General features: G+C 40.4%; 2 protein-coding genes and 1 long non-coding RNA gene across 3 annotated transcripts in view; 2 read left to right on the forward strand and 1 right to left on the reverse strand.

Annotated features, from left to right (window-relative positions):
* LOC308385841 overlaps positions 1-27,484 on the forward strand; it is a 122,908-nt gene that overhangs the window by 29,823 nt on the left and 65,601 nt on the right. The window lies entirely within an intron of this gene.
* Positions 1,707-3,194, forward strand: LOC308385288 (homeobox protein NANOG-like; the record flags this gene model as incomplete). The annotated part of the gene is made up of 3 exons (XM_080864129.1): positions 1,707-1,931; positions 2,022-2,105; positions 2,245-3,194. Coding segments are annotated over 3 exons (666 nt in total), but the record flags the coding sequence as incomplete, so codon positions are not given.
* Positions 19,178-27,412, reverse strand: tm9sf1 (transmembrane 9 superfamily member 1). The gene is made up of 9 exons (XM_080865825.1): positions 26,922-27,412; positions 25,591-25,799; positions 24,801-24,932; positions 23,576-23,698; positions 23,112-23,470; positions 22,081-22,235; positions 21,675-21,860; positions 20,703-20,976; positions 19,178-20,233 (listed from the first exon to the last, which is right to left on the reverse strand). The coding sequence occupies exons 2-9, from the start codon at positions 25,792-25,794 to the stop codon at positions 19,840-19,842; spliced, it is 1,827 nt and encodes a 608-aa protein (XP_080721951.1). The 5' UTR covers positions 25,795-25,799; positions 26,922-27,412; the 3' UTR covers positions 19,178-19,839.

Below are 27,484 nucleotides of genomic sequence, written 5' to 3' on the forward strand. Positions count from 1 at the left end.
CTGATTATAGAAATAACCGAGAACTCAGTTAAATTGATTTTCTAGTTCATTCAGAAGTTTTTCCAAGTTACTTCCACAATAACTTTGTGTCATCTGCACATAATATGACTTCTGTGTCTTTGAAATTACTTCAAATCAAGACATGTTAACACAGAAACCTTTATTTATCTCTCATGGCCCTGGTGCCATCTGTCTGCATTGACCTGATAATTAATCAGAGGTAGCAGGGTGTGATACAGGAACTCTAAAAGACACATTAGCGTATGTTTAGTGGTCACTGGCTAAACTGGGTGCGTCTCTAATTCTGAATGAGCCAGAGGAGGCCATATCCATGTGTCCGTGGGTTTATGACGAGCGTTGTTGTGGATCGTTAGCCTTGCTATTGTTTACATCGACTTATGTGGGTGTTTTAGTGTCAGAGACTTTTACAATGTAGAGGTGCATTTCAAAGAAGGTGAAAGCTACCATGTGCTACCTTATAAACTCAGTAATGTTCTCCACATGGTCAAAAATATCTTAATTATGTAAGTCATTAGTTGTATGTAATATTGGTATAATTTTGCTTATTTTAAAACATTTTCAAAGATGCTGAGTTCAATTGGTGTAATTTCAGTTGCCACTTTTAAACTGCTTCATTTAACAAAGTTAATGAAGACAAAACGAGTGGTCATCGTGATATTCAGTGTCAGACTTTTTTAATGGTTTGTCAGAGTTTGAAAAACTTGTTTTGACCTTAAAAAGCTGCTTTGGGGGTTTACACAAAGGTGCAACTGAACGCCTGGAGATCAAATTAGTGTGAGGATGCATTTGCAAAAATGATCTATGTGAGTGGAAAGAACTTTCCACTCACATAGACACTTAATCTTGCTTTCACTCACCCACTGACTGAACAACCCAAAGAACAACCAAATGAAAGACCCACTGAACAACCCACTAAACAACCTACTGAACAACCTACTGAACAACGCACTGAACGACCCATTGAACGACCCATTGAACGACCCACCGAACTGAATTTGGTGTTGAATTTTTTTTTTTTGTTAATTTAAGAGCAGTTAAAACGGACACTAAAGTAATGGGTAAGAGGTTAAATTGAAAGTAAAACAGTAATTTTAGGCATTACATTTTTGAGATTTTATAAAGTGTGAGGTGGAAGGATTTGGTAAAGCTCATTTGTACGGCTGCTTTCTAACTGTACTTTCTGTTTTCAGACCTCAGAAACAGCATTTTAAAGAAATGTAAATGATGCCAGTTGGTTGAAACTTGGTAGGGTAAAGCGACTCACAAAGGAAGAAGCTCAACTCCCCACAATCCTGCCCACACCCACAAACCTCCTTAAAAGCCCAGAATTGCTCTTAAATCAGCCTTAGGATACACAGCACTATCCTGCTTGGTTTGGAGCCCTTTCATCAGATATACTTTTTCCAGCTTTCCTCTTTTGATCACTGGGACTTCAAAGATGGAACATGGGATGCACTTTTCTCCAGGTATGTACTCAGCATTGTTGCCTGGTGAGCTACATGAACAGAGTTGGCTAATCTCTAAGACAACTTGCAAAAATACTCTTTCACTCTGTGTTGTAAGTCCTGATGGCAGAAGTGACTCTTGGTTCTGAATAATGTATAAATATCACACTTTTTTTCTGGGAAACTTTTGTGTTTCAGACTCAGCAATTTACTTTTTAAAAACTTTTTTTTCCTGCTGTCTCAGAAGAGAAACAAGATTTTGCTGTCCCACGAAGCCAGGATGGCAACATCACTGCCACTCTGCACCATCCCAGCACTGCTCCAGAGAAACCTAAAGGAAAGGCCCGGGTGGTGTTCACAGAGAGACAGTTGAATATTCTTGTCCATCACTTTAATGCGAAACATTACTATGAGCCAAGGGAGATTAAACAGCTGGCAGAGATGACAGGACTGACCTACAAACAGGTGAGTGTTTTTCAACTTACTACAACATAAGAAATTGAATTTTGGGTCCATTGTACTCATTAAATGTTTTCTGTTTTCTTCCGTCTTTAGGTAAAAACTTGGTTTCAAAACAAACGGAGTAAGTTTAGGAGGAGTTCACATTCTCAGTATGTGAATCAGGATGTCCCACTTCATGTAAGTATCTCCTATTATTAAACAGAATTGTTTCTGATTCTGTCATTATCTGGGGAATTGACTGTATTTAAAAAAGTGTAATGCCAATAATTTAAAACAACTATTCTCGTTTTACTGACAGTCCCCTTGTCCCCTTCAGTTTCAGGGAGAGAGACAGCCCCCGTTCAGGGAGCGGTACACCCAGCACCAGGTAAATTCAATGAGAATGGGTGCAAATAATCAGGCCCACTATTCTCATGCTGTGGGCAATTCTGCGGCTGGACCTCAATGGACCCTCCCCGACTCCCCTCAGATGTTTGGCTGGTCAATGCCACCAGGCAACGGGCATCACGAATACGACACAGCTGTTCAAAACCCAGCAAAAATGTCCACTATGATCGAAGCAATGGGAAGAGCTGTGAGTACTCAGACTGTTCTCATTGAACACAACATGGATAAGATCTTGGAGAAGCTCACGGCTCTTCAACAAGAAATTGACAGACCTGGTGACGAGTGACAGACATTTAGACTGTCTGTGAAATTGGAGGCACCAAACCCAAACATCGTCTCTCCCCTGCATACCGATGTCCCTGGAAAGCCCATCAAGACCTTTTTTTTACTGTTACTGTTTTAGAGGTCCTTTTTTTCCTCTTGTCCCTGATGTACGAATTTTCACTGTCTTTTTGTCTTTTTGGTTTCTTCCTGGTGCGGCTACATCCGCAGCCCCAGGACACAGGAATTTCATTGCATGTTGTACTTTGTATGACTGTGTATTTGACTAATAAAATTTGATTTGAACACCAGTTCAGCACTGAATGGAATATAAACAACCCAGGACTTTTTGTTTTATTATTTTTATTGTCTTCATGTAGCTCAACATAGTCTCAGATTTGATCGCTTTCAGTAAAGTGGGAGGGGGGTATTCAATATCCAATGGATTTTAGAAATATTAGAATTCAGTAGGCTCCGGCTACTGTAAATAGTCAAAATAGCCAAAACACATACTGGGATATCAGAGAAAACACCATCAGAAATTCTGCATATAAGATTAAGAGATGAATTCATCAAAATGTGTTTTGTTTCATTTTGTTGTATTTGTTGTAAAAAATATTGTACATGAAGAAAATTCTCTTCCTTGTGTGTGAGAAACTGTAAATAAAATATTAGTTTCACCCATTCAAACTGAACTTTCTACATGTCTCCAAACCTTCTGTCAGAGACTGAACATCCCCATATGGAAAAGAAATAGTAAAAACTTATATGTGATTTACTCATGAAAGTGGCCACTTTCTCATTACTTTCATATATTGTTTTAGTAAGTATCCAAAACATACAAGTTTCATTATCTAATTTTTCAAGGGATCTTATATCTGTTTTCACTCTTATATGCTTTTCATACAAGTTTCACACAAGACAGATCCAAACTTTATAAGATTTATATATATCTTTTCCATATGGGTCCAAATGTTTTAGAGACTTTAAACCTCTATCTTTCCATGTTAACTTGAGCTACAATCCTCTATATTCACAATCAAAGTATGAGACAGATAATCTAAAGAATCTGGAGCTTTCAAATGGACAAAAAGATTTTTCCAGGAATACCTCAAATAACAACCCTACCTTAGACTTCATTTTAAGAAACCTGAGACGATACAGTGGAAAGTTTTTGCCTCTGTGATTATCTTCCTAAGACTCTAAATGTTGGGTTTTATTTTAATTGTTAACAAGTCTGATGCTGATTACTTGGTAAAGCTCCAAAAACATTTTATTGTCACCTTTTCTACTCTCTGCTCTGTGACTACAGAGTCTTGAAATGAAACGTGCAATGTTATTAAATCTTCCCCTTACTGAACACCTGAAGTCAGCTCATTTAAAGTGTAGGATGCTCCTGATGGCCATGTATGTTTGTACCAGGGCTGTGTTGGGATCTGTCAAGGAATGTTACGATGGGGCATGGTGGCTGGAGGTTGCCAGGTTCTTGCTCACAGTGCCACCATGATCATGACTGGGAAGCGTACCAGAAACCAGGCGCCTTGCAGCAGGAGCACAGTGGTGTCCAGCAGAGCCTGAGTGGAGCTGTCAGAACAGCGAAGCTGCAGGAATGAAAAATCAAGTCAATAAATGAGCAGCACTGAGTCTAATAATCCATGTAATGTTGTCTTTGAGAGTTTCTGAAAAGCATTATGACATAAGGTGTTTTTCAATGTCCTGAATTTGAGCAATGAAATACAAGAGGCATACAGATTAATGAATGCATCATTAACTGAGTGAATGTGGATTGATATTGTACATTCAGCTAAGTAATTTCAAAGACACAGAAGTCATATTGTTTGCAGATGACACAAAGTTATTGTGGAAGTAACTTGGAACAACTTCTAAATGAACTACAAAAAAACTAAGAAATTGAAGACTTGGTTTTTCTATAATCAATTAACACTGAATCTGAGCAAACAAAACTCATACTATTCAGGAGTCTGATGATAAATAACATAGAATTAAAATAAATTATCTGAAAGAACAAACTTCTTCCGGTGATAATAAATCACAAACCATCATGGTCATTATGAATATATCGATAACCTGTAAAACACACACAAAGTGTAATAGGGATCATAAATAAAACCACATCAACAGAACCATCAAATCCACTTTTTATTAAATACTCTTAAATTTAAAGACTTGGTTGACCTCAGAACTCTACACATGATTTATAAAGCAACAAACAAATCTTTGGTCCACAACATTTAGAACTTGATCAGGATAAAGACCAAATCATGACGACCTGAGAGAAATCCTTATGTTCAGCAAAGCTTCAGATGAGGATTTCTTCCACCTTGGTCTTGCCAAACCACATGCTGGTGGTTTTCACAAAGATTTAAAAGACTTCCATGTCATCTGCAGTTTTCAACATGGAAGCTACACACGTTTTATCCTGTTTTACAGGTTTATTTCTTGTAGATTTTATTTTCTTGCCATTTAAATATAAAACATAGGCTGTTTTGACAAGACTCAGTGAATCTCAGTTAAAGTAAAAAAAAGAAAGAAAGAATTAACATGTAATATACGTCAGTTTTTGCTTTTTTCCTCAGAGTTGGTGCAGTAGATCAAGGCTCATGCAGGAGACTGATAAAGTCAACTTTATATATGTTGGAAATGTTTCAGTCAGTGCCATTCATTTTCTTCCAACAAATGACGACATTTCTAGGATTAAATACTGGCTCTAACATTATAATCTACAATATTTGATAGGATGTTAAAAAGTGCATGCATGTTACACTTTACAAGTCGTGAAATCTTGTGTTTAGCCTCTGACCCAGAATGTCACAGCAGAAATGCAGACTCGTCAGACCAGGAAACATTTCTCCAATCTCTTGTTGTCTAATATTTGTGAGTCTGTTTCCTCAGTTTGCTGTTCTTAGCTGACAGCTGTTGTAGCCAGTGTGGTCTTCTGCTGCTTCTAGCCCATGTGCTTCAAATTCTGACATGTTGTGCTCTCAGAGATGGTCTTCTGTATAGTTTGCTTTTAATGAGTGGTTATGTTTAGTCACTCCTGCTTTCCTATCAGCATGAACTGGTCTGGTCTTGTTGCTCTGACCTCTGACATCAAGAAGCTTGTTTCATCCAGAGAAGTGCTGCTCACTGGATGTATCGCTGAGTTTTACACTCTGTTGTGCAGTTTGCATTAAGTTTATTTAATTTCTTCTCTTTGATTCACCACTCACTCTTTCAAGTTGTTTTCTATCTCGGTGAATCACTGAGATTTAAAGAAGGTTCCACACAAGCCCTGATCAAGTCCTAAATGTTGTAAGTCAAAGATTTGTTTGTTGCTTTATAATTTCTGTGTAGAGTTCTGAGGTCAACCAAGTCTTTAAATTTAAGAGTATTTAATAAAAAGTGGGTTTGGTGGTTCTGTTGAAGTGGTTTTATTTATGATCCTAAGTCTGTTATTTATCATCAGTTTATCAATGATAGAATTTGTACATCTCCCAAATAGCAGAGTTTTGTTTTGCTCGTATCCAGTGTTAGTTCATTATAGAACTTTGTATCATCTGCAAACAATATGACTTCCGTGTCTTTGCAGTTACTTCAAATCAAGACATGTCAACACAAACACCTTTACCCTCACTTATCTCTCATGGCCCTGGTGCCGTCTGTCTGCATTGACTTGATAATTAATCAGAGGTAGCAGGGTGTGATACAGGAACTCTAAAAGACACATTAGCGTATGTTTAGTGGTCACTAGGTGAACTGGGTGCGTCTCTAATTCTGAATGAGCCAGAGGAGGCCAGTTGCATGTGTCTGTGGGATTATGACGAGCGTTGATGTGGATCGTTAGCCTTGCTTTTGTTGACATTGACTTATGTGGGTGTTTTAGTGTCAGAGACTTTTACAATGTAGAGGTGCTTTTCAAAGAAGGTGAAAGCTACCATTTGCTATCTTATAAACTCCAAATGACCTCCACATGATCAAAAATATCTAAATTAGAGGTTTAATTTATTATTTGTGTGTAATATTGGTATAATTTGGCTTATTTTAAAACATTTTAAACATCAGGTTTCAATACTCACTGAAATAATGCAGAACGTATGCAAAAATATATTTAAAGAGCAGCTGTATTTGCTCTGAAACATTTGAAATTATAAACTATGTGCACAAATCTTCTGATAATAGAAAGTAAATTAAACATCGGTGCAAAGATCAAACTGGCTGCTTGTCTGAAACAACCAGAGCAGGAATTTAAATCAAAATCATCTAACACAGATCTAGTTGACATCAAAGCAGAACAAGTTAAAATGTTCTAACTCACCAGTGAGAAATATCCATAAAGATCACGATTTACACCAGCTGCAGCTCACAGTCAACAACTCAACAGGTTTGGCTTTCTTTACAAAATGAGAATTTTTCACATCATATATCAATCAATCTTTATTTATAAAGCACTTTTCATACAGAAAAAATGTAGCACAAAGTGCTTTACATAGTTAAAAGCAGCCCACCCCACCCTCCAACTCACTCCCCACACACACTCCCCACATATAGTCCATCATGTATTTCAAACACATGAGTAAAGATGTGTTTATTTAATTGATTTAAGCGGATTAAGTGTATTAAGTGTTTCATATTTTATAAAGTGTGAGCTGAAAGGATTTGGTAAAGCTCATTTGTATGGCTGCTTTCTAACTGTACTTTCTTTTTTTAGACCTGGGGTCCGTTCTTTGTACCTCGCTTACTACATCCAAGATCAAATCATCGCGCTAACTTTGAGCTCGCTAATCCGGTTCTCCGAACACACCTGTTGTTGACGATTAGTACAGCTGGATGAAGTAATGTGAGATCACTGGGTGGCTTAACAGGGGCTACGCATCGATAGTAGAAACATTGATCGGCAACCCTTTGATTGGTCGGCGAAAATGTCGAAGGAGCGCGTTCGGTATTTTTCGGCAGCAGAGCAAGAACTCCTGATTGAGGGATTTCAGGAGTTTCAGAGTTTAATTAAAACGCAAGGGAACACTGCAAAGGCTGCAAAAGCAAGGAGAGAGGACTGGCAGAAAGTTGCTGACAAATTAAACTCGTAAGTAATGTAATAATAATAATAATAATAATGGATTGGATTTATATAGCGCTTTTCAAGGCACCCAAAGCGCTTTACAATACCACTATTCAGTCACTCTCACATTCATACACTGGTGGAGGCAGCTACGGTTGTAGCCACAGCTGCCCTGGGGCAGACTGACAAAAGCCAGGCTGCCATATCGCGCCATCGGCCCCTCTGGCCAACACCAGTATAGGCGGTAGGGTAAATTTATTATATTACACTATATTATATTATATTATAGTATAGTATATTACATTATATCCTCTTTCACATTAGAGCCACGACAGGACCCACTAGAACATGGGAACAAGTAAAAGTGAAATATAAGAATATTCTACAGAATGGTAACATTTATCACTTATATTGCTTTTCGTCTCTTGGAAAGAGACCCTGAAATAATCTGTTTGTTTATAACAGCAACCAAGAAAAGGGCAGAGCAAAAAAAGACAGGTGGTGGTCCTGCACCCCCTCGTCAACAAGTTGGTTAGTAAATAATACCCTCACGGGAAAATCGATATCTCTCTATGAGCACACTGTCGCACTGAGCTAAAGGATCCTGTCTGTCCCGCAATATACGCTGAATTCTGAGGACTCTCCTTATCAATCTTGCACCTTCCGCAATGGGTGGCTCGCGTATACAGACAGGACATGGCTGCGACAGACTTCCCAAATCCACCTTCGCTTTTATAGCCGTGGTCTCTCATCTTGATTACACGAAGTAATTTACTATTACTACTCTAAAATATGAATTACATCTGAAATAATCAAATACATGAAATAGAATGATTAATAGTACATTTCCCTTTTTTTTTTTTAGGAAATGACCTGTATGTATCTGTATGGAATCAATAAAAGGATCAAGTACTGCATTAACTTTAGTTACATTGATAATATTTATTTATGGTAAAACAGTGGTAAAATATCGCTGTTGCTTTCATATAAATGAAGCGGACATACCTGCGTGGCCGCGATCTAGTCCTGTTTACGTAAAGTAAACCTGCTCCCGAGCAGGTTTACGCTCACGGATCTGTTGCTATGACAGCAAATCCCGGATGAGCTTCGGGGAACCGAACCATCCAAGATTACGCGAAATTGTCAACAATCAAATCCAGCTAACTTAGCAAGGTACGAAGAACGGACCCCTGAGAAACAGCATTTTAAAGAAATGTAAATGATGCCAGTTGGTAGAAACTGCCTGACTGCTTGCAAAGTGACCAACAAAAGAAGAAGCGCAAACCTCCACATTCCTGCCCACACCCACAAACCTCCTTAAAAGCCCAGGACAATTGCTCTTAACTCAGTCAGTCTTAAGTTCCTATCCTGCTTGGTTTGGAGCTCTTTCAGCAGAGATACTTTCTCCAGCTTTCCTGTTTTAATCACTGGGATTTCAAAGATGGAAGATTATGGGATGCACTTTTCTCCAGGTATGTACTCAGCATTGTTGCCTGGTGAGCTAATATGAACAGAGTTGACTAACCTCTAAGACAACTTGCAAAAATGTTCTTTCACTCTGTGTTGTAAGTCCTGATTGCAGAAATAACCATTTCTCCCTCCACAGTTGAACAGAGTCCACTTTAAATCCTTTTTGGTTTTAAAGAATCTACAAATATCCAACCACTTTTTCCCCCCAAGGTTGTGTCAAACTGTTGTGTTTAAGACTCATCAATATAACCTTTGTTAATTTTTCTGTTACAAAGTCAGTTGTGCCAAAACATATCAGCAACTGACCCATGTGGACCATATAGACTTGTGATTACTTCTCTTGTGTCTTTACCCTCACAGACTCGTGGAGTTATGACAGCGGGGTTGAAGGGAGTCTTCCCTTGGAAGAACTCGCTATATGGGCAGAGAGTGCTCTACAAATGGAGATGACCAACAAAACTACTGATACCTCTGAGGCTGTTTCCATCTCAGTCTCAGAGCAGAAACAAGATTTTGATATCCTGATTGTTGCTCTGATATGTATTGTTAATCAGCACCTCAGCCTGACTGGTGGGCCTGTTTGTGCTTAACCCAACATGTTTTTTTTTTTTGTTTCCTTTAATTGCAATGATAATTTGCTTTGATTGCAATGTTGGTTAAAGTTAGCACCTGGTTTTCTTTAGATCTGTTTTCTCAGGAATTAATAAATGGATATGGTTAAAAATTTTCCCCTGTGGCTCTGCTTTGTCTGTCCTGACTTAGCCGGGCATTTCACTATTCCACCCAGCATATACATTTCTGGTGTGGGCTTTCCCACCAGACACTGCTTCCACGGCTGATGCTGTTTGTTAGCACCTCATAAGGAGAAGCATGTCCTCACCTCACCAAAAGTGCTCTATGACCACTGGATTTAGATCAGAGCAGAGAGTTGGGGTGAGGGAGTGTTACGTCCCCCCCAAAGGGGTCTAGGCATGCGAGTGAGGGGACCAGTAACAAATTAGTCCAGAACAGTCCAGAACTCCTCAACATAGTGTCCCAAGTGACAGCCAGATGTTTTTTGAGCCATCACATATGGAGAACCCAGCGGATAGCTAGAAGGCCTTACTGAAACACTTTTCAGGCGCTTCTTTGCTAGGTCATGGCGACAGGCATGCTGGTTAGCCAGAGGTGCAGGTTGGAATGGTTGTATCACACCCAATCTGTCACACTGTAGGTCATCCGGACCTGAAAGACGGTCAACAGGTGGCGGATCACAATTAGTCGATTTCTGACAGGGACCAAATGACACCACCGAGCAATTATGCTCCAATTGTCGTCTCGGACTGGCAACTTTGTCCGTTTGTGAACCACGATTGACTCCTTTCAAAGCAGAGCCTTTTTGCTTTGAGTGGGCATTCAAACAGTTAGCAACCAGATGGCCAGGTTTGTGGCAGAAGAAACAGAGCTGTGTTTTGGCTCTTGAAACCACACCTGTATCAGCTTTGCTAGCTCGTACACTCCTAGCCCTTTAGACTGACTGTTTCTGTTTGTAGGTCTTACAATTTGCTACTTGAAACAGAAAAACACTTTGTTTTGCCTTGGGACGGGACACAGGTACCTCGCTCCTTGGGTACTGCACAGCTGGCACATTGCTAACCTTCACTGAGGCATCGCGTCGGTCGTGCTCAATAGCACTAGTTTTATGGGTGAGGGCAAACTCATCAGCCAGTGTTGCAGCCTGCTGTAATGAGGAAACCTGTTCACTGAGGTATACTGCAATCTGCTTAGAGATACGGTTCTTAAATTCCTCCACCAACATTAATTCACGCATCAACGCCAGGTCAGTAGCTTTGCTGGACACACACCACCGATCAAAAAGCACACTTTTCTTCCTTGCAAAATCTCGGTAGGATTGATCCTGTCCCCTTTTTAATCCCCGGAAACGCTGGCTATAAGCTTCTGAGACTAGCTCATAAGATAGCAGGATGGCACTTTTCAGCTTGTCATAATTCAGACTGTCCTGAGCTGACAATGAGGAACAAACTTCCTGAGCCTTACCTACCAGCTTACATCGTAGCAAAATAGCCCAAGAATCCCGTGGCCAGTGCAAGGCTGCAGCTATATGCTCAAAGGACTCAAAATAACTGTCAACCTCGATGTCGTGAAACACTGGAACCAGACAAATGTTTTTCCCCCACATCAAATGGTGTGTCTGCCTGCCGAATGGAGGCAGTTGGAGGAAGGGAAGCCTGCTGGAGTTCCAACTGTTGCAACTTAACAGCTGTGTCCACCTTTTTCAATTCAACCTCCTTGGCTCTGGCAAGCTCTGCGTCTAAAAGCTTAAGCTCCAACTCCTTTAGCTGGAACTGCCTCTCATGATCCTCCTTTTCCAACTGAAGACGAGCCAGGCGGACATGTAGCATAGCATCGTTCTTTGAACCTACGGATGACTCTATGGAGAGTGGTTCAAAGTGAGGCAGTGTCATTGGCTTGTCCTGAGGCAGCCACTGAGCAACAGGTGTAGACACTGATGGAGCTACAGCTTGAGCTGGCACCTGCGGAACAGGCTGAGACGCTACACCATGCTCAAGTGGACTGGCAGACACTGGCAGGGCCACTATCCCTTTCTCCACCAAGCCAGACACAAGAGCAGCTTTCAGCTCAGCCTTATGTAGAGCCGTGGAGACAGAAATGCCATAAAATGATGCGACCTCATGCAAATCCATGGCCACAGTTTAACCAATAAATAAAAATACCACCGACCCCCTCCCCAGACCTACCTACTAAAATCTTAGCCTAGTTAGCTTCTGGAGTGTACCAGGCTCGAGGCAACTTTAAAGGCTAAGCATCAAGTGCACAAAGCACCGACAAGCCTGCCCCCAACAGGGAACTAATCCCCACCCGGGATTACTCCGAAAATAAAAAAGGCAAAATAAAAAATGAGTGCCTGAAGGAGGAGCTTACGCTCAGCTAGACACTCCCCTTTGCTAACTGGAGAGAGAGCGTAGCAGATACCATACAACTAAACAGGCCACCGGCAAACAACTCACTAATACTCAATTGCTGTTCCTTCCATTCATATTCCGGACGAGCCCCCACATTGTTACGTCCCCCCCGAAGAGGTCTAGGCATACGAGTGAGGGGACCAGTAACATGAGTCCAGAACAGAATGAAAGGAAAACAGACAGGTGTTTTTAGTAAATAAAATAGTCTTTATTATAGATAATCTTAACATAAAGAGCTGGCAAGGCCTTTTTACCAATAACACTTGGAAAAAGGGAAAAAGGTTGCAACAACACAGAACACAACAACCAAACAAAAACTCCACACCACGAGGAGGCACTTCCAGGGGCCCACAAGCTCACCCTGTCACTAGCCAGCAGCTAGCTTTACTGCCACCAAGGCCCACAAGCCCACACTACTCACGTAAAGCAGGCATACTGCTTACACACATAGGCAGGACCTTCACACAAAGCGGAGACATCAGAGAAAACTCCCTTGCTCAGAGCTCATCCCCAGCTTAAATAGCCTCAGAGGTGATTGCTGACTGGATTCAGGTGGCAAACAAGGCTAACCAAGAGCAGCTGTGTCCTGGGGAGAGAGGAGAGTGAGAGAAACAGAGGGGGTAGGAGTGGCAAGAGAGGAGGAGGTGGAGAAAGACACCACGCCCACACAAGGGCAGTTTCAGGAGGCCCAGCTAGGGCTGTAACAGGGAGGTTTACAAGGAAGTGAATTGGAACAGGTACATCCTTTTGCAGTTTATGAATACATCACTGATTATCATGCCTATGTCTTCCACTCACACTGAGCTGACATCAGCATGGTTGGTTATGTTGCAAAACATTATAGTTTAAACAGAATCTCTGCAGCCTCTGCAACAAACTACCTGCTCCAGCAGAAATACTTAAACCAATTTTGCCTTTTAGTCTTTGAATTCTGGCAGCAGCCTTAAAGGGAGTTGTCCCCTGGTAGACCTTACTACATGGGCTGAGAATGCTCTTGATAAGGTGATTTACCATGACCCATCGAAAATGAAAGAGGTGGTAAAGATGGCAGTACTATCCAAACAGTGTTTTTATTTTTATGTTTCTAGAATACAAGTGAGAGCCAGCCCCCACTCGAAGAAATTCTACAACCAGCGCATGATAGAGGCAAACTTGAGGAAAAAGTGTGGACTAATTAGAGGAATTGTGTAGTAATAACAATAATGTATACTTTATTGATCCCCGTAGGCCAATTACTCACCAAGTGAATTATGGGGCAACCACTTTACCTACTGAGCTATCCCTGCCCCAGATGACACAATCACACATGCACACCTGTTTTGAAGTCAGACATGCATGAATCACCAATGATTTTACTTCCAAAAAAATGAGGACTTTGGTAGAATGAAATACTGCTTCATGTGTCTATGTGAAAATCAATATTTTTTAATAAAGTGTTAAAAAGTTCATTAATCTTTCTGATTTTCTCCAGACGCCAGAAACACTCCATGTACATGGACAACAGTGACACCTACTGGTCCAACATTATATAACAAGTGTGTGTGGTCAAAGTTGCAGCAATGTCCTCACTGCACGCGTGCGCACACACACACACACACACACACTCAAAATCAAAGCTACACTTGAACAATTAGCATTCTCATTCTCACATTTAACAAGCAAAATAAAATAAAAAAATATTTGATGTACAGTGTGTTCTTCTTGCAGGTTTATACAAATTTTATGTTTTTTATTTTTTTAAAAGAGTGGGACTGCCAGCCAGGACAGAAAGAATGAAAACCAGAGAGGAGGTTCATGGATGTAGTGAAGGAGGACATGCAGAGGTTTTGTGTGACAGATGATTAACCATTGAATTCAAAAGGTTCCAGAAACACTTCATGTACATACTCAACAGTCCAGCCTAGTGGTCAAACATTAAACAAGAAGTGTGTGTAGTTGAAGTCGCAGCAACAACAGATCATCTTCGTCCTCATGGCATGAAAACTCAGTGGGCAGATAAAATGAGGAAAAGAACAGGAAAAAAAGTCAATGCTTCACTTAGTTCACTTGAGCTGTTTCTCATCACACATGAACTGGATCAGGGCGTCATCCCATCGGCCTTCACTTCAGCTCCAGCAAGTGAAGGCCGATGTACTGCAGGATGGAACTGAAGTGCAACTCCTGAACGTAGACCCAATATGTGATTAAAACTGACATCATATTTAAGCTTTAAATTTGCAGTTTATCAAGCGTCACTGAGCACTTCAAATCTACCTTTAAATCTGTAACATAACAGCTGGACCTCCGCTTGCAACACACTGTGTGTCAGTACAGAGTCTGTGTGCCTTTGTAACTGGAAAACCTTTGCAATGGCTTTCCATAGCGCTAGTCCTCTGTACACCATGCAAAGTGGCATTTTTGCTGTGGTCCTCCTTCCTTCGCACAGAGCTGGAAACACTTCAGCAGTCTCAAAGATGTTGTTCCTCATCTCCTAATCAAGAGCTCTCTCAGTCCACATAGTGAGGTATGCCAGGGGGAGACTACCTTCAAGGCTGCTGCCAGAACTCCACAAGTCTGTGAGGATAGGAAGACACAGGCCAAGTAAGCACAAGTCTATATGGTCCACATGGGTCAGCATGGTTACTGATGTGTGTTGGCATGAGTGATTTTAGATCAGAAAATACAAAAGTAAACCTCAGAGCTTTAAGGTTTTATTCTGGTGGCACGCTTTAAGACTTTGCCACCAAGTGTTGCCATTTGGGGGAAAAAAAACAAAACAAAACCAAAACAGTGGTGGTATAATTGGAAACAGGGATAGACGCCCTTTTCTAGTCTGGAAAGTACTTCTGGGAGAACTACTGAAACATGGCCTTACAACACAGAGGGTATTTTTGTAGCAGGTCATAGCTTAGCTAACTCTGCTAATATTAGTTCATATTACCAAAGAAAAAAAAAAAAAGTCTTCCTTATAATATAAAGCACCGTGAAGTGACTGTTATTGTGATTTGGCGCTGTATAAATAAAAAAATGAACATGCATACATACTATGATGAGCCACTGGCAGACAGCTTGGCCTGGCTTTCCTTTGTATACACTGGCTGAGTCCTGGTAGTGAAACTGGCCGTCCATGGTTTGCTGCTCAGAGCTGTGAGATGGGAGCTCTTCCTTGGTTCTGGCAGTAGCAGCAGCATTGTAGTACTTGGGTTCCTGTCTCCTGAGCTCACGTGGTTCTCCTCTGGAAAGATGTGATGCAGGTAGCATTAAGCAGGATAAAAGGAAAAGCTGAACATCATCAGCGTCTTCCAGTTCACCAGCTTTGCAGCCGTGTATGAAAACTGGCTTCAATTTATCTGCTTGTGATCAAGCTGCAGGAAGCTCTGTCTGCTAAATTGGACTTAAGGAGTAGCTTTTGAGGCGTTCAGAGGGCGTGGGGAAAGACATCGTTTTCTAATTGGTCCCTCATTCTTCATTTCAATCAAGCAGATTTTTTTTCAGGTTTGATGGGAACCCCCCTCCCCCCTCCAACAAAAAACAACCCAGAAAATGAACTTAGAAAGTAGACATGTAAATGGACTTTATTAAATCTTTCCATCTTAAACTTTTCTGGATGTTAATCTCTGGATGTGTAGAATTTCTATGTCAAGAAAGGACAGCAAGGACAGAAGTGTAATCTCACAGATAATGACCAGTTTGTAGTATTTGGGGTCATAATTTTCTGTTTCTTTATACCAGTGATATCAAAATGTTGGCTGCAAGATTTGTAATCAGCTGTGTAAGATAATAGACTAGTATCACCTGCATATTAACTCACCTCCACATTTACTGTGGGAAATGGCCACTTATGTGTGAGTGGGTTTGTTTCACAACTGCTGTGAGCCAGTTGCTGTGATTGGGCTGGGTTCATTGAAGGCAGGTGTATTTGATTGCACTCTAGTCTAGTCTACTAATACACCACACTCCAAACCCACCTCGTATATTTTCTCTCTGGACAGATTTGTGACCCAGTATCAAAACTGTTTGGATAAAAAAAAAAAAAAAAAAAAAACTATGGAATGCATTTCCTGAAAAAAGCACTGCAAATGCTGATGCATGTTTTTTTTTTGTTTTTTTTTTTTTGTTGCTGAAATCCTGTAATTTCTTAAATATTTGGGAAGCTTGTTAAATTTAACTGAAACACACATAATAATAATGCCAAATTATGGAAGAGGCTGACTGCTTTATGAATTGGGTCGCAAAAGAAGCTTAGCCCTCCACATTCCTGCCTTAAAAAACTCACTTGGGAGCATTGCTCTAGGTCAGTCTTAGGACATATAGCACCATCCTGCTTTGTTTTAAGCTGTTTCAGCAGAGAAACTGATTTCAAAGATGGGAGCTTGGGGATGCAAATCACTCTAAGTATGTACTTGCATTGTTGCTTATGAGCTAATATTAATAGAGTTAGCTAACCTCTAAGACAACTCGAAAGTCCTGTGTTGTAAGGCCATGATGTTAGCTGTTATTTTCTCTCTCCACTTCAGGTTCCTTTGGGTTTTAAAAGGTGGTCCAGATATCCTGCCACTTTGGTAAAATTCAATTTTAAGGTGGTGACATCTGGTAGCAAATATTAAGAATGCAGTCAACCTAAAATGCAAACAGTTTGTAGGAGCAGGAAACTGTTCTGTTTAAGGCTTGTCAGGCTACTATTTTTGGTTTAATTTTCTGTTCTAAAATCTCTCATGCAAACACATATTAGTGACCATGCTGACCCAGGCGGATCATATAGACTTGTGCTATAAGTCGGGCTTGGGATTCATTGCACCATCCTGCTTGGGTTTTAAGGCGTTTTAGCAGGTACTTATCCCAGGGTTCTTGTTTTAATTTGTATCCCATTCAAAAATAGGAGGGAGATCTTAATAATCAATACATCAAGGATGATTGGAAAGGAGCCATTAGCATAGTTAGGTCTACTTCTACCGCTTGCGAGAAACCCAATACAAACTTTTGCACCGCCTATATAAAGCTCCTAATGTTTTGCATAAGATTGCACCTCTTGTTTCCCCTTTATGTATCAAATGTCAAAAAGAAAATGTTATCTTTTTTCATTACTTCTGGGAATGTAAACTAATTAAAAGGTTTTGGAGTTCCATATCTCAAGAATTGAGCAATATTTTTAAGAATCAGATCCAATGGGACCCTGGATATTTTCTTTTTGGTTTAGCCTCAAAAGAAACAACATCAACTTATCCACAACGTAAACTATGTGATAAACTATTGTTGCTGTAAATGTATTCTTATTAACTCTGTTAAGGATAAACCACCTACTGTTACTTTGTGGTACAGTGAATTGTTTAGAGTTATTCCTCATGACAGAGTTGCTGCTATCTTAGCAGGAAATGAGAATTTGTTCCTCAATGTTTGATCTCCCTTGCTTATTTATTTGCCAGATGATTTGTCCCAACTGAGAGGGGCCGGTTGTCTTTATGATGCCTGAGCACAAATGAGTTCACTTCTGTCTCTTCTTTTTTAAATCTGTGGTTTAATAGATGGTAAATATTTGTCTTTTTTCTCTCTCTGTCCTTCCCATATCTGTGATTGCAAATGTGTGTAATTATTTTTAAATGTTTGTCATTCTGTTTGTTTTTGCTTTGTGCTGACAATGAATAAAAAATTAATCTTAAAAGAATTAACACTACAGTGTGTGTACTTTCTGTAAAATAAATGTTTACTGAACTAAAAGTACAAATGTTCTCCATTAAAATATACTTCTAACTCTATAAAAAAGAGGTTTCAATGTTCTGTGTGTTTGTCTTTGGCGGGTAAAGAGTATGCAATATATTCAGTTTTAAAACTTATATTATATATAAATACATTAACTGTAGTAAGGCTATAATTAATGCTAGCTTATTTTAGTAAACGACACAGTCACAGTAAAGCCGCCCCGGTTGTATAACGGCTATCATCTGCAGAGAAATGCTTTATTTTCAGTGTTATTTTCAGCTAGCTTTTTGCTTTGAGTTAGACAAAGCAAAAAGCTAGCTGATACACTCCCCTTAGTTAACCTTTGAGTCTTAAAGACCTGGATTACCTGTAATTTCCTGCTTCTAAATTCAGATAAATCTTAGGTTTTTGTACTTGGCCCTAGAAAGCTTAGAAACAGAAACCTTGATTATTCAGGCCCAGTCTTATCTTAAACTAGTACCATCTCACCCTATTAGAGCACTTCGCTCTCAGACTCCTGGCTTACTTGTGTACTTACTAGGAAATTTAAAAGTAGAATGGGAGGCAGTCTTCAGCTTGCATACCCCTCTTCTCTGTAACCAGCTCCCAGTTGTGTTTGAGAGACAGACACTCTCTCCACTCTTAATATGGGGCTAAACATGTTCCTTTTTGATAAAGCATATAGTTAGGGCTAAATCAGGTGATAATGATAATCAGGCCTCAATCCTAAGGTAGGATTGATCCTGCAATTAACCTAGCTTCTTGTGATGAGTGTTTCTTCTTCACTCACCATGTGTCTTCTGTCCCGTCATCCTCCTCTAAGCTAAACCACTTACGGCAGATGGTTACCCCTCTCTGAATCTAGTTCTGCCAAACATTTCGACCTCTTAAAGAATAGTTTTGCTCTTCCCGCAGTCACCAAGTACTTGCTCATAGGTGCTTGTCTGATTATTTGGGTTTTTCTCTTTTAATGTAGGCCTCTTACAGTACAAAAAGTCTTGAGGAAACAGTTGTGATAAAATGGAATTATGAGTTATGGATTGGCCTCTCCAGAGTACAGACCCCAACATGAAGGAGTGTAGCATCATCTTGACAGAAAACTGAACACAAGGCAACCAAAATCCAAGAAAGAGCTTTGAATGTCGTTCGAGAAGCCTGGAGAACTATTCCTGAAGACTTCTTAAAGAAATTAGAAGATGGCTCAGTTCCATGTACGTTTGCACTTTTCAAAACATTGCTGCAACCATTTCACATTTTTCTAAAAAGAAATTAGATTGCATGAGACTTTTGCATAGCACTATAGATTTTGAGGTTATATAGCATTTCTTTAGGATCTGGTGTGAGTATGAAGAAAGTTCTACTCAACAGTTGTGACAAAACAAGACTGAAGAGGGAAAAATCCAGAACACTGGCAGTATTGTATTAAAAAGAGTTTTACTGTAAAGACTATATTTACATCAGAACCAAAATCACAGTCAATGGAGACCACAGAATACAGTTACAATATTGCCCCATTCCCCACCAACTTCAATCTAAAAGGCATCATTCTTTTTATCCGCTGCAAGGCCATGTGGAGCTCAAACAGGCCAGTGCAAAACAATGCGTTTATTAATAGCTCTTGCACAATAAGCCAAAACTACAGTACCATTCTGCTGGTCTCAGTAGGTAAAGTATATTGTGGGAAATTTAGGACATATAGCTCCAGCATAACTGTGATGGACCATGAAGCGGGAATCAGATGCTGCACAGTCTGAAAAAATCCATTCACTCACGTAGCAAATCCAACAATTTACCCATTTATCCCTGATGGGAAGCAATCATCCCTTTGTGTTGAAATATCCCCTTTTATCATAAATCTATGCGATTCCAGCCCCATACTCATCTGAGCTTTCACCAATCCAGCACGCTGTCCAAGTTTAACTATTAACCCCTTTTAAATCAAGGAAAAGGCCCCTGTTTCTCCTCACTTTAATGCAACAGGTGTGTATGAGTGAAAAAGCAAAAGAGGAGAATGAAGATTGTCTTTGTGTGCTAAGTGGAAATGTCTGTTTTAAGTTGCGTGTTTCAAATTGAATTTCTAGTCCATCTTGAGGCTACGATAGATGTAGCGAATAAATGCCAATGAGGACCAGAAGGACACGCTGCCCAGCATCAGGGAGAAGACCATCGCTGTGAGCAGGGAGTACCCAAAGAACTCAGTGCTTTGCACCAGGCCGCTCATAGAGGACCGGTTCCTATAGTAGAAAACAGAGTAGACAAAGATGAAGATGCCGGTGGATCCCGTGCTCAGCACACTCCTCCACCACCATTGGTAGTCTTCGCCAGACAGCAGGAAGTAGGTCAGTGCCACAGAGATGCAGGCGCCCACAGACAGGAGAATGGCGAAGACACACAGCAGGATACCGTACAGCGTGTAGTGCTCTCTTCCCCAAACAGTGGCAAAGATGTAGTACAGCTCCACTGAGATGGCACTTAGGGAAAGATTGGATGGAAAACAGAGTTAAAAATCCAAAAATGAGAGGGAGTAATTCTAATAGTTTATTTTACAGAAGTCAATCAATCTAAATTCAGCTTCGATGTATACTTATGTAAATGGTGCATTAAAAAAAAAGAAAGAAAAAGGAATGAAGTGCAGCAGTTCCTGGATATTTTCCTGTTTAGTTTTAATTACAGGAAACATTAGTGAATAGTGAGCAGTGATCTATAAAACATGTGAATGCAAATGAGATGACAAAAAAAAAAAAAATTCACTTTTGCAATAACTGCCTATTATCTTCCTAGGGCTCTGGATGATGGGTTTCCCTTTAATAGTTCACAAGTCTAATGTTAATTACTTGTGATTAAAACCATAAAGTGTTTTATTGTCACCTTTTCTAATCTCTGATCTATGAGTACACTTCTACAAATCTCCCCTTGACTAAACACCTGAGGTCAGCTCACCTGAAGGGAAGGAAGCCACCGATGGCCATGTGCACAATCGTATGTTTGTACCAGGGCTGAGTCGGGATCTGTCTGGGGATATTACGGGTGCGGCACGGTGCCTGGAAGCTGCCAGCTCGGTTCTTTCCCACAATGCCACCAATGATTGTTAGCGGGAAGCCCACCAGCAACCAAGCGCCCAGCAGCAGGAGCACGGTGGTGGCCGGCAGAGCCTGAGTAGAGCCGCTCCACCAGTGGACAGAGTTCACTACACTCCACGTGAAGAACAGTGGAGCTGGAGGGATGAATAATCAAGTTAATAAAAGAGAAGCATCTAATAATCCATGTAATGTTTCCTTTGAGGGTTGCTAGATAGCATTATGTCATAAGGAACGTGAACAAAATACTGCAAAGTGAACACAGATTCATGAGTAAATAATTTACTAGGTGGATTGTACATTCAAATATTACAACTAAGTTCCTTTCATTTACTTTGAGGGTTTTTAAGCTTATATTTAATAACATAGTTATGAAAAACTGTGACAAAGAGTAGGTTAATGGCATTCAGCACAAAGCCCAACTGGGAAACAAACCAGAGATCAGCTGGAGAGACCATCTGTGCCCACATGGTGTATACCTTCACCATCAAGTCATCCCGCAAAATACTATCAAAATCAATTATATTGATTGTTCAAAACAATTTTGAAAAAGTTTAAAAAAAAGCACATGAAAACTGACCACATCCAAGTGCAGATATGAGAATGGAAATATCTCATTATCTAACTAAATCAGACATTAAGTCTTTAATCTTTAACCTGCCAGCTCCTTTGTAAATGGTCAACACGAGGTTTGAGTGCGGCAGATAACTGTTTCGCATTTCAAAAGTGTTGCTAGGAGGCCGAAAAACACGCACACCAACCGCACAGCCTTTGATGAGAAACTGACACGTGAACATGTGCTTTTAAATGCCGGGTCGCTTCCATTTTCACTTACCGGAAAAGAGAGATGATGTGAGGATGATGTTCCACACCCAGCGCTGGCCGTTGATCTGTGTGTAGAAACTGCACGAGACGTAGCCTGACACACAGCTGGTCAGAGCATACAGGACGATGGATGCTGAATTGATGGCGCCATGGCGGTGCACATTGAACATTCCCAGCAATGCCATGAGGATTATCGCTAAAGCAAACAAAGGACAAAATTAGGGCCTTTATGTATATACAAGTTTCAGGTTTTCCCTTTTGCTCTAATGCTTGGGACAAAGACTGTTGTTATGGGATAGAGGTGCTCAGAAAACCAGAATGCTCCATTTCAAAGGGAATAAAAAAACAAGACACCTCACTGGGATTTAACAGGCCAGTGTTTCATTGTGTTTGTGAATTTGAGAGTCAATACTCACCTGTGGCAAGGGTAAGGAACTGAGCCCCAACTCCCAGCACAGCACACAGCAAGCTTTTGAAAGGAGGAAACCTAAATACATCAGTATGGATGATTTTCCAACCATTGTCTCCTTGGTCCAGATCATCGCAGCCACCCTCCTCTTCCACATTGTACCTGAAGGTGAAAGCAAAGTATTTTTATGACTGGGAGAACCAAAATGAGAGCAAGAAAAGTCTCTGCTATATTTACAGGTCTTGCAGGTAATACAGGTCCAGGAATTGCATACAATTTTGCACATTTAGGCCAAAAAGAAACTACATTAAGGACTAAACTTCAAATTAAAGCTTTTATTTAAACATAGTAAAATGAGAGCTTGGAGACAGAAAAAACAACAAAAGCCCTTAAAGTGTTCAACAGATAAAAGGATATAAAATAAAGGAAAGGAAAATCTCAGATTTTCCTGCACACACATCTCCTGGTTTTACAGAAAATGGTCTGAAAAAGAGAATATCCAGTAAGCTGCTCATTGCTTTGCTTTGAGCTGGCAGGAAGGCAACAGTATCTCAAATAACCACTCGTCACAACCAACGTAGAAGAGCATCTGAATAAAAAACATGTCCAACCTTGAAGCAGATGGGCGTAAAGCAGCAGAACTCACTTGTGCTACTCCTGTCAGCCAAGAACAGGAAACTGGGGCTACAATCTCAATCAGCTTACCAAAGTCAGATATGAGAAGACTAGAAAAACTGTCTGGCCTTTTGATTTTGGTGTTAACAACGTGAAAGCATGCCTTATATCAACAAATCAGGCTGGTAGTGGTGGTGTGATGCTGTGGGAGAGACTTTCTTGGTCCACTTTGGCCTCCTACAGTATTGTGCCCAAGGGTTCTTTGGCAGGCAGACTGAAGCAGCTGGGAATTGCACCTCCAACCTTCTGTGCTCAGCCAACCCATTATTAAACCACATTAAAGGCACAAAGAGACCTGACATTTTGTTTTGTCTTTTATATTCAAGCAATGCATTATTCACTGTCTTTGCGTCACTTACTCACCTAGCAAAGTCATTCTTAAGGACTCTCATGAGAATGATGATGACGAAGCCAAGAAGCAGCACCACCAGCACCAGTGAGTTAATGATGGACAGCCAGTGGATCTCCAGTGTTTTGGGAAAGAACGAGTAGTCTCTGAGACGCTCGGCTCTCCGGGAATAGGGCAGAGATGATTCAAACCAGTGCACGCTGTAGGTATGGGTCACCGTCAGGCTGCCTCCTCCTACTCCGACACCCCCCACTGCTGCACCTGCCCCCTCCTCTAATGGAACAGGCTTAACGTCTTTTACTGAGACATTGGCAAAGATCACATAGTCGCCGTTGTACTCAATGTTGAAATCCAGGTGAGTCCACAAACCCACCTAATAGAACAGAAAAGAGGCAGGAGTTTAGAAGTAAGAGGAATGAAGCTTAGTTTGGTTTACCAAAAGCTTAGCATTTCAATAAAACATTTCTATAGTTTCTACCTTGTGGCTGTGAGGCAGGAAACCACTCTCCTCTATGTATCCTACAAAACCCCAAATTGGAATATCGTCCAGGACAAATTCAAAGTAGTACAGCTCCTCAATGGCCTCACGAAGCTCGTCCACCTACCAAGGAAAAAAACAAGCACCAACAGTTAACAGATGACATATTTTAAGCAGTAGTTGTTGTCATTATTTGTTCTAATATGATGGGATCACTGTTTTTTGTCCTTGTCGATATACATGGTCTAGAAATAGTGTCTCTGTATGTTGCTATTAACTTGTATGTAACATCAACCTGGCAGAGAGTCTACAGATGAAAATTAGCCAAGGGCTATAATCTGGCACATTTACATTTGTTAAAATATTCATTAATATGTATTGTCCCTCTTTTTTTTTTTTTATTAGAACAAGGTTGTGGCCTCACATAATGAAACAGCTGTGCTAAAGTTGTACAGATGTTTATTATGTGAAACTGCTATTTTACAGACTCCAAGGTTCAGCATACAACAAAGTACAGGTGTAACAGCAAATATCAAGAGGGATTCGATCCTGATACGGATACATGTATCCAAGGTAACACAGGATGAAAGACTTCCATAAAATGCAAAAAACCCCAAAAGTTTTAGTTTTATTATCTTATCCAGGAAAAGAAAAAATAACTGCTACAGAACAGCAGATCTAAAAAGGAAATCCGTTTGCACATAATTTCTGGCCACTTTGAGAATGGCCTTGATTTCCATTAAACAAGGTCCAGGAAACATTCCTCAGAGATTTTGAGCACAGTCAATGCGATGTTTATTTAAGCTTTGTGACATGGTTTGTTAACCTCCTTGAAGCAGAAGATGGTATACGGAGGTGGTCAGCCAGTTCTGACTCATCAGACCAGGAAACATTTCTCCAGTCTTTGGTGAGCCTGTGTGAACTGTAGCCTCTGCTGTCCTGACAGGTGCTGTAGCCCATCCACTCTACTGTCATTTTATATGTCCAGAGATGCTCTTTTGCATACCTTGGTTGTAGGAGCCATTTTTGGGTTAATACCCCATGTTGCCGCTAGAGGTCACCTTTTTCAGTTTTCTGTATGGGAAACTCCAGTTGAGGAGTAGAATAGCAATTTTGTTTCATTTGTAAGCGATGCTGGTCAAAGCTTTCAGTGTTTGCAGTTTATAACCAACCAGTTTTCTGATGTTAAGCATGTTAACTATTACAAATTTACTCGTGTAAATACCTGTTTTTCTGAAAGAGTGAGCTGGCAGAGAATTGTTTTCTCCACATTCTTTTTGAAGCGGATGTTATATAAAGACTCAGCCATTCTGTCACCATCCAGCACTTCTCCCAGGCTCAGAGATTTATGATGTACCTGATGAAAGAAGTATTAGCATTTAATATACAGGATGTTTAAAAAAGTGCCAGATTAGTTGATCATAATTCTGAGAGCAGTTATTTTAAAACTGCCAGCTAAATAAAAATCAATACAATGTTACTCCGGCCTTTGAAAATGCAGGCTAAACTGCTACCAACACAATCAAACTTCCAATAATGACTTTTCCCTTAAACCTGTGAGCCATTAAATAAACTATCAACTTAAAGGAAAAGCTTGTGTTTTGGTGGAATGTGTGAATTCCTAACAGCAAATCAGTTACACAAAATTATTATTATTATTACTCTTATGTTTCAAGATGTCATTTTTTTATCACATTTTTACAAGAAAATGCCATGATCTTTCTATAAAAAGACACTTCTTTACTCAACATGAATTAATACGTGTTTTCAGATTTTTTGGTTGGGAGTAACACTTCACCTCAATATCACATCCTGACGTAGAAACAAACAGATAAAGGATAAAATATAACATAGTAAAGTCTTTTCTTTGGACTCTGAGATAAAAATATGTTCACAGGAACTGGAGATGTAAGCCCTGAGATTTAGATATTATCATTACTCATCGACATGTCTCCAGTTCCTCTGTTTTGTTACAACAGACCAACACCACGCAGTGACACAGAACTAACACTGACCTTCTCCGGCCTGCAAACAGGCAATGTGTAATAGTGATATGTCTCCTGGGGGTTATGATAAGGGCCCACTTTGTTGACATAAAGAGTCACATTGTCTCCAATCTTGTAACCAAGGGCCCAGCCTAAGAACAAGAACAGGATCAAGACAGAGTGCAGCATCATCCTCTGACAGCCACCTGACGTGCGTCCTGTTCCACGACACATGGCCCCTGTTGAAAACACGACAGCTTATCAGTTCAGGTTCATTTTAAGCTAGCCTGTCTCTCACTTTTGTGCACTTCAAATGTGGCACGTAATTATCTTAACGCAGAGAGGTAGAACTGCACAATTTTATGCAACGTCATTCCTGCGATGCTTCAACAAACACAGCAGAAAATGATGAAACTGGCTCAAATACAGATGCTGTGTAACCACAGTGAATTGCAATGCATTTCATCAGTTTCATCAGCCCAAAAGAGGGTTTGGAATCAAATAAGCACCGTCAATTTCTGTATGTTGGAGTTTACAAGAGCAAAAAATAAGTAACATTGCTCAGAGCTTAAGTTTTCATCCAGGTGCAGAGTTTCAGAGTTGCTTTCAATTTCAAAGTATATTAGACAAACATTAGTGTTCATGTTATGCTTAACTTTCATATGAACATGTATTAAGTTTGTGTTGGAATGGTGACGCATTATATACAATGCCACACCTCCCCTTTCATTTGCATACTCTACAAAGCACACAAATGTGTTCCCTATCAACCACATTTCCTGAAAAACCACAATCCTCACATTTTTTTTGCAAATGATAGAAGGAGAACTTCAGAAGGGCGACCTAAAGTTATTGCTGATGTGGCATTAGTGTTGAATTTCACAGCAATGCAAATTTGGTCTGAGTGGTAAAGTTGCAATGCCTTTGACATAAGGCATTGCAACTTTGACCGTCCCCTGTGACGAACTAAAGAGTAGCGTCACAGCTCTATGCACATCTGAACTTTTTACTAATTACAGGACTACATAAGAAGCCCATAAAGTATTTAGAAAGACTCAAGCCAAAAGAGTTAAATCAGTTGAATGAATAATAGCAGTAAACAGGCAGAAACAGGCCGAAATGCCTCACACAGCGAGATAAGTAATAGTATATACAAGAACTGTAATAAGCAGTAAGAGCAAGGTCGCAACACTACAAGCTCTGTCCTGTTTCTGTGGACAGCAGTATGCTTATAATCAAAGGGGGCCTCCTTAAATTAAGTAAAGCAAGCGATTCATCCACATCAACACTGTTTTACTCCAAATAAGCACATGCTCGCTAAAAAAAAGACTACAACAACGAAATCAACACAGTCGATCTACCGTTCTCTCCGTCGTCAGTCCCGATGCTCCAGATCCAACAAAATCTGTCTGTCCGCCGGCTTCCTTGGACTTCAGGCCCCAGTAGGCTGCTCTCTTCTCCGCTACACTGGAGCTCAGTGTGAAGATTCAGCCTTACAGCCGAGCATCTTGGAAATTCTTGATACTTTGTGTAAACGTAATATCACTACCTTCATATCCGGGTACACTGAGTACTTTTATTCGCACATGGGCCAGTGTGGAAGAAGAAGAAGAGCTCCGACTCCACGTCACCTTACAAAATAAAAATAACGACGACTCGGCTGAGTTTTCCGGATTGGGCGGGGAAACAAGAATACACCTGAAATGTTACCGGTTAATCCCAGCCGGTGACAAATTTCACTCACAAGCAATGTAAAATAAACGTGGAGTATTTACGGTCTTTAACGCCTCGGGAAATTATGAACTAAAAGGTAGGAGTTCGCAGCTTTCGACGGTGTTATTTTCCCCCTTTTTCCAAAAAACCGGATTTCCTTCAACGGTAAATAACCAATCAGTGCCTTCGCGGGTCTTCCGTGTCGGAACTC

Source organism: Rhamphochromis sp. 'chilingali', assembly GCF_963969265.1.
Source record: "Rhamphochromis sp. 'chilingali' genome assembly, chromosome: 18".
NCBI classification, from domain to species: domain Eukaryota; kingdom Metazoa; phylum Chordata; class Actinopteri; order Cichliformes; family Cichlidae; genus Rhamphochromis; species Rhamphochromis sp. 'chilingali'.

Coding starts and splice junctions, on each gene's coding strand:
- tm9sf1 (XM_080865825.1), bottom strand. CDS start 25,794: ATGTGTCGTGGAACAGGACGCACGTCAGGTGGCTGTCAGAGGATGATG. Junction 22,236..23,111: donor CTTAAGAATGACTTTGCTAG/GTGAGTAAGTGA, acceptor TTTCACCTTCAG/GTACAATGTGGAAGAGGAGG. Junction 20,977..21,674: donor CACATCATCTCTCTTTTCCG/GTAAGTGAAAAT, acceptor TCATCCCTCCAG/CTCCACTGTTCTTCACGTGG.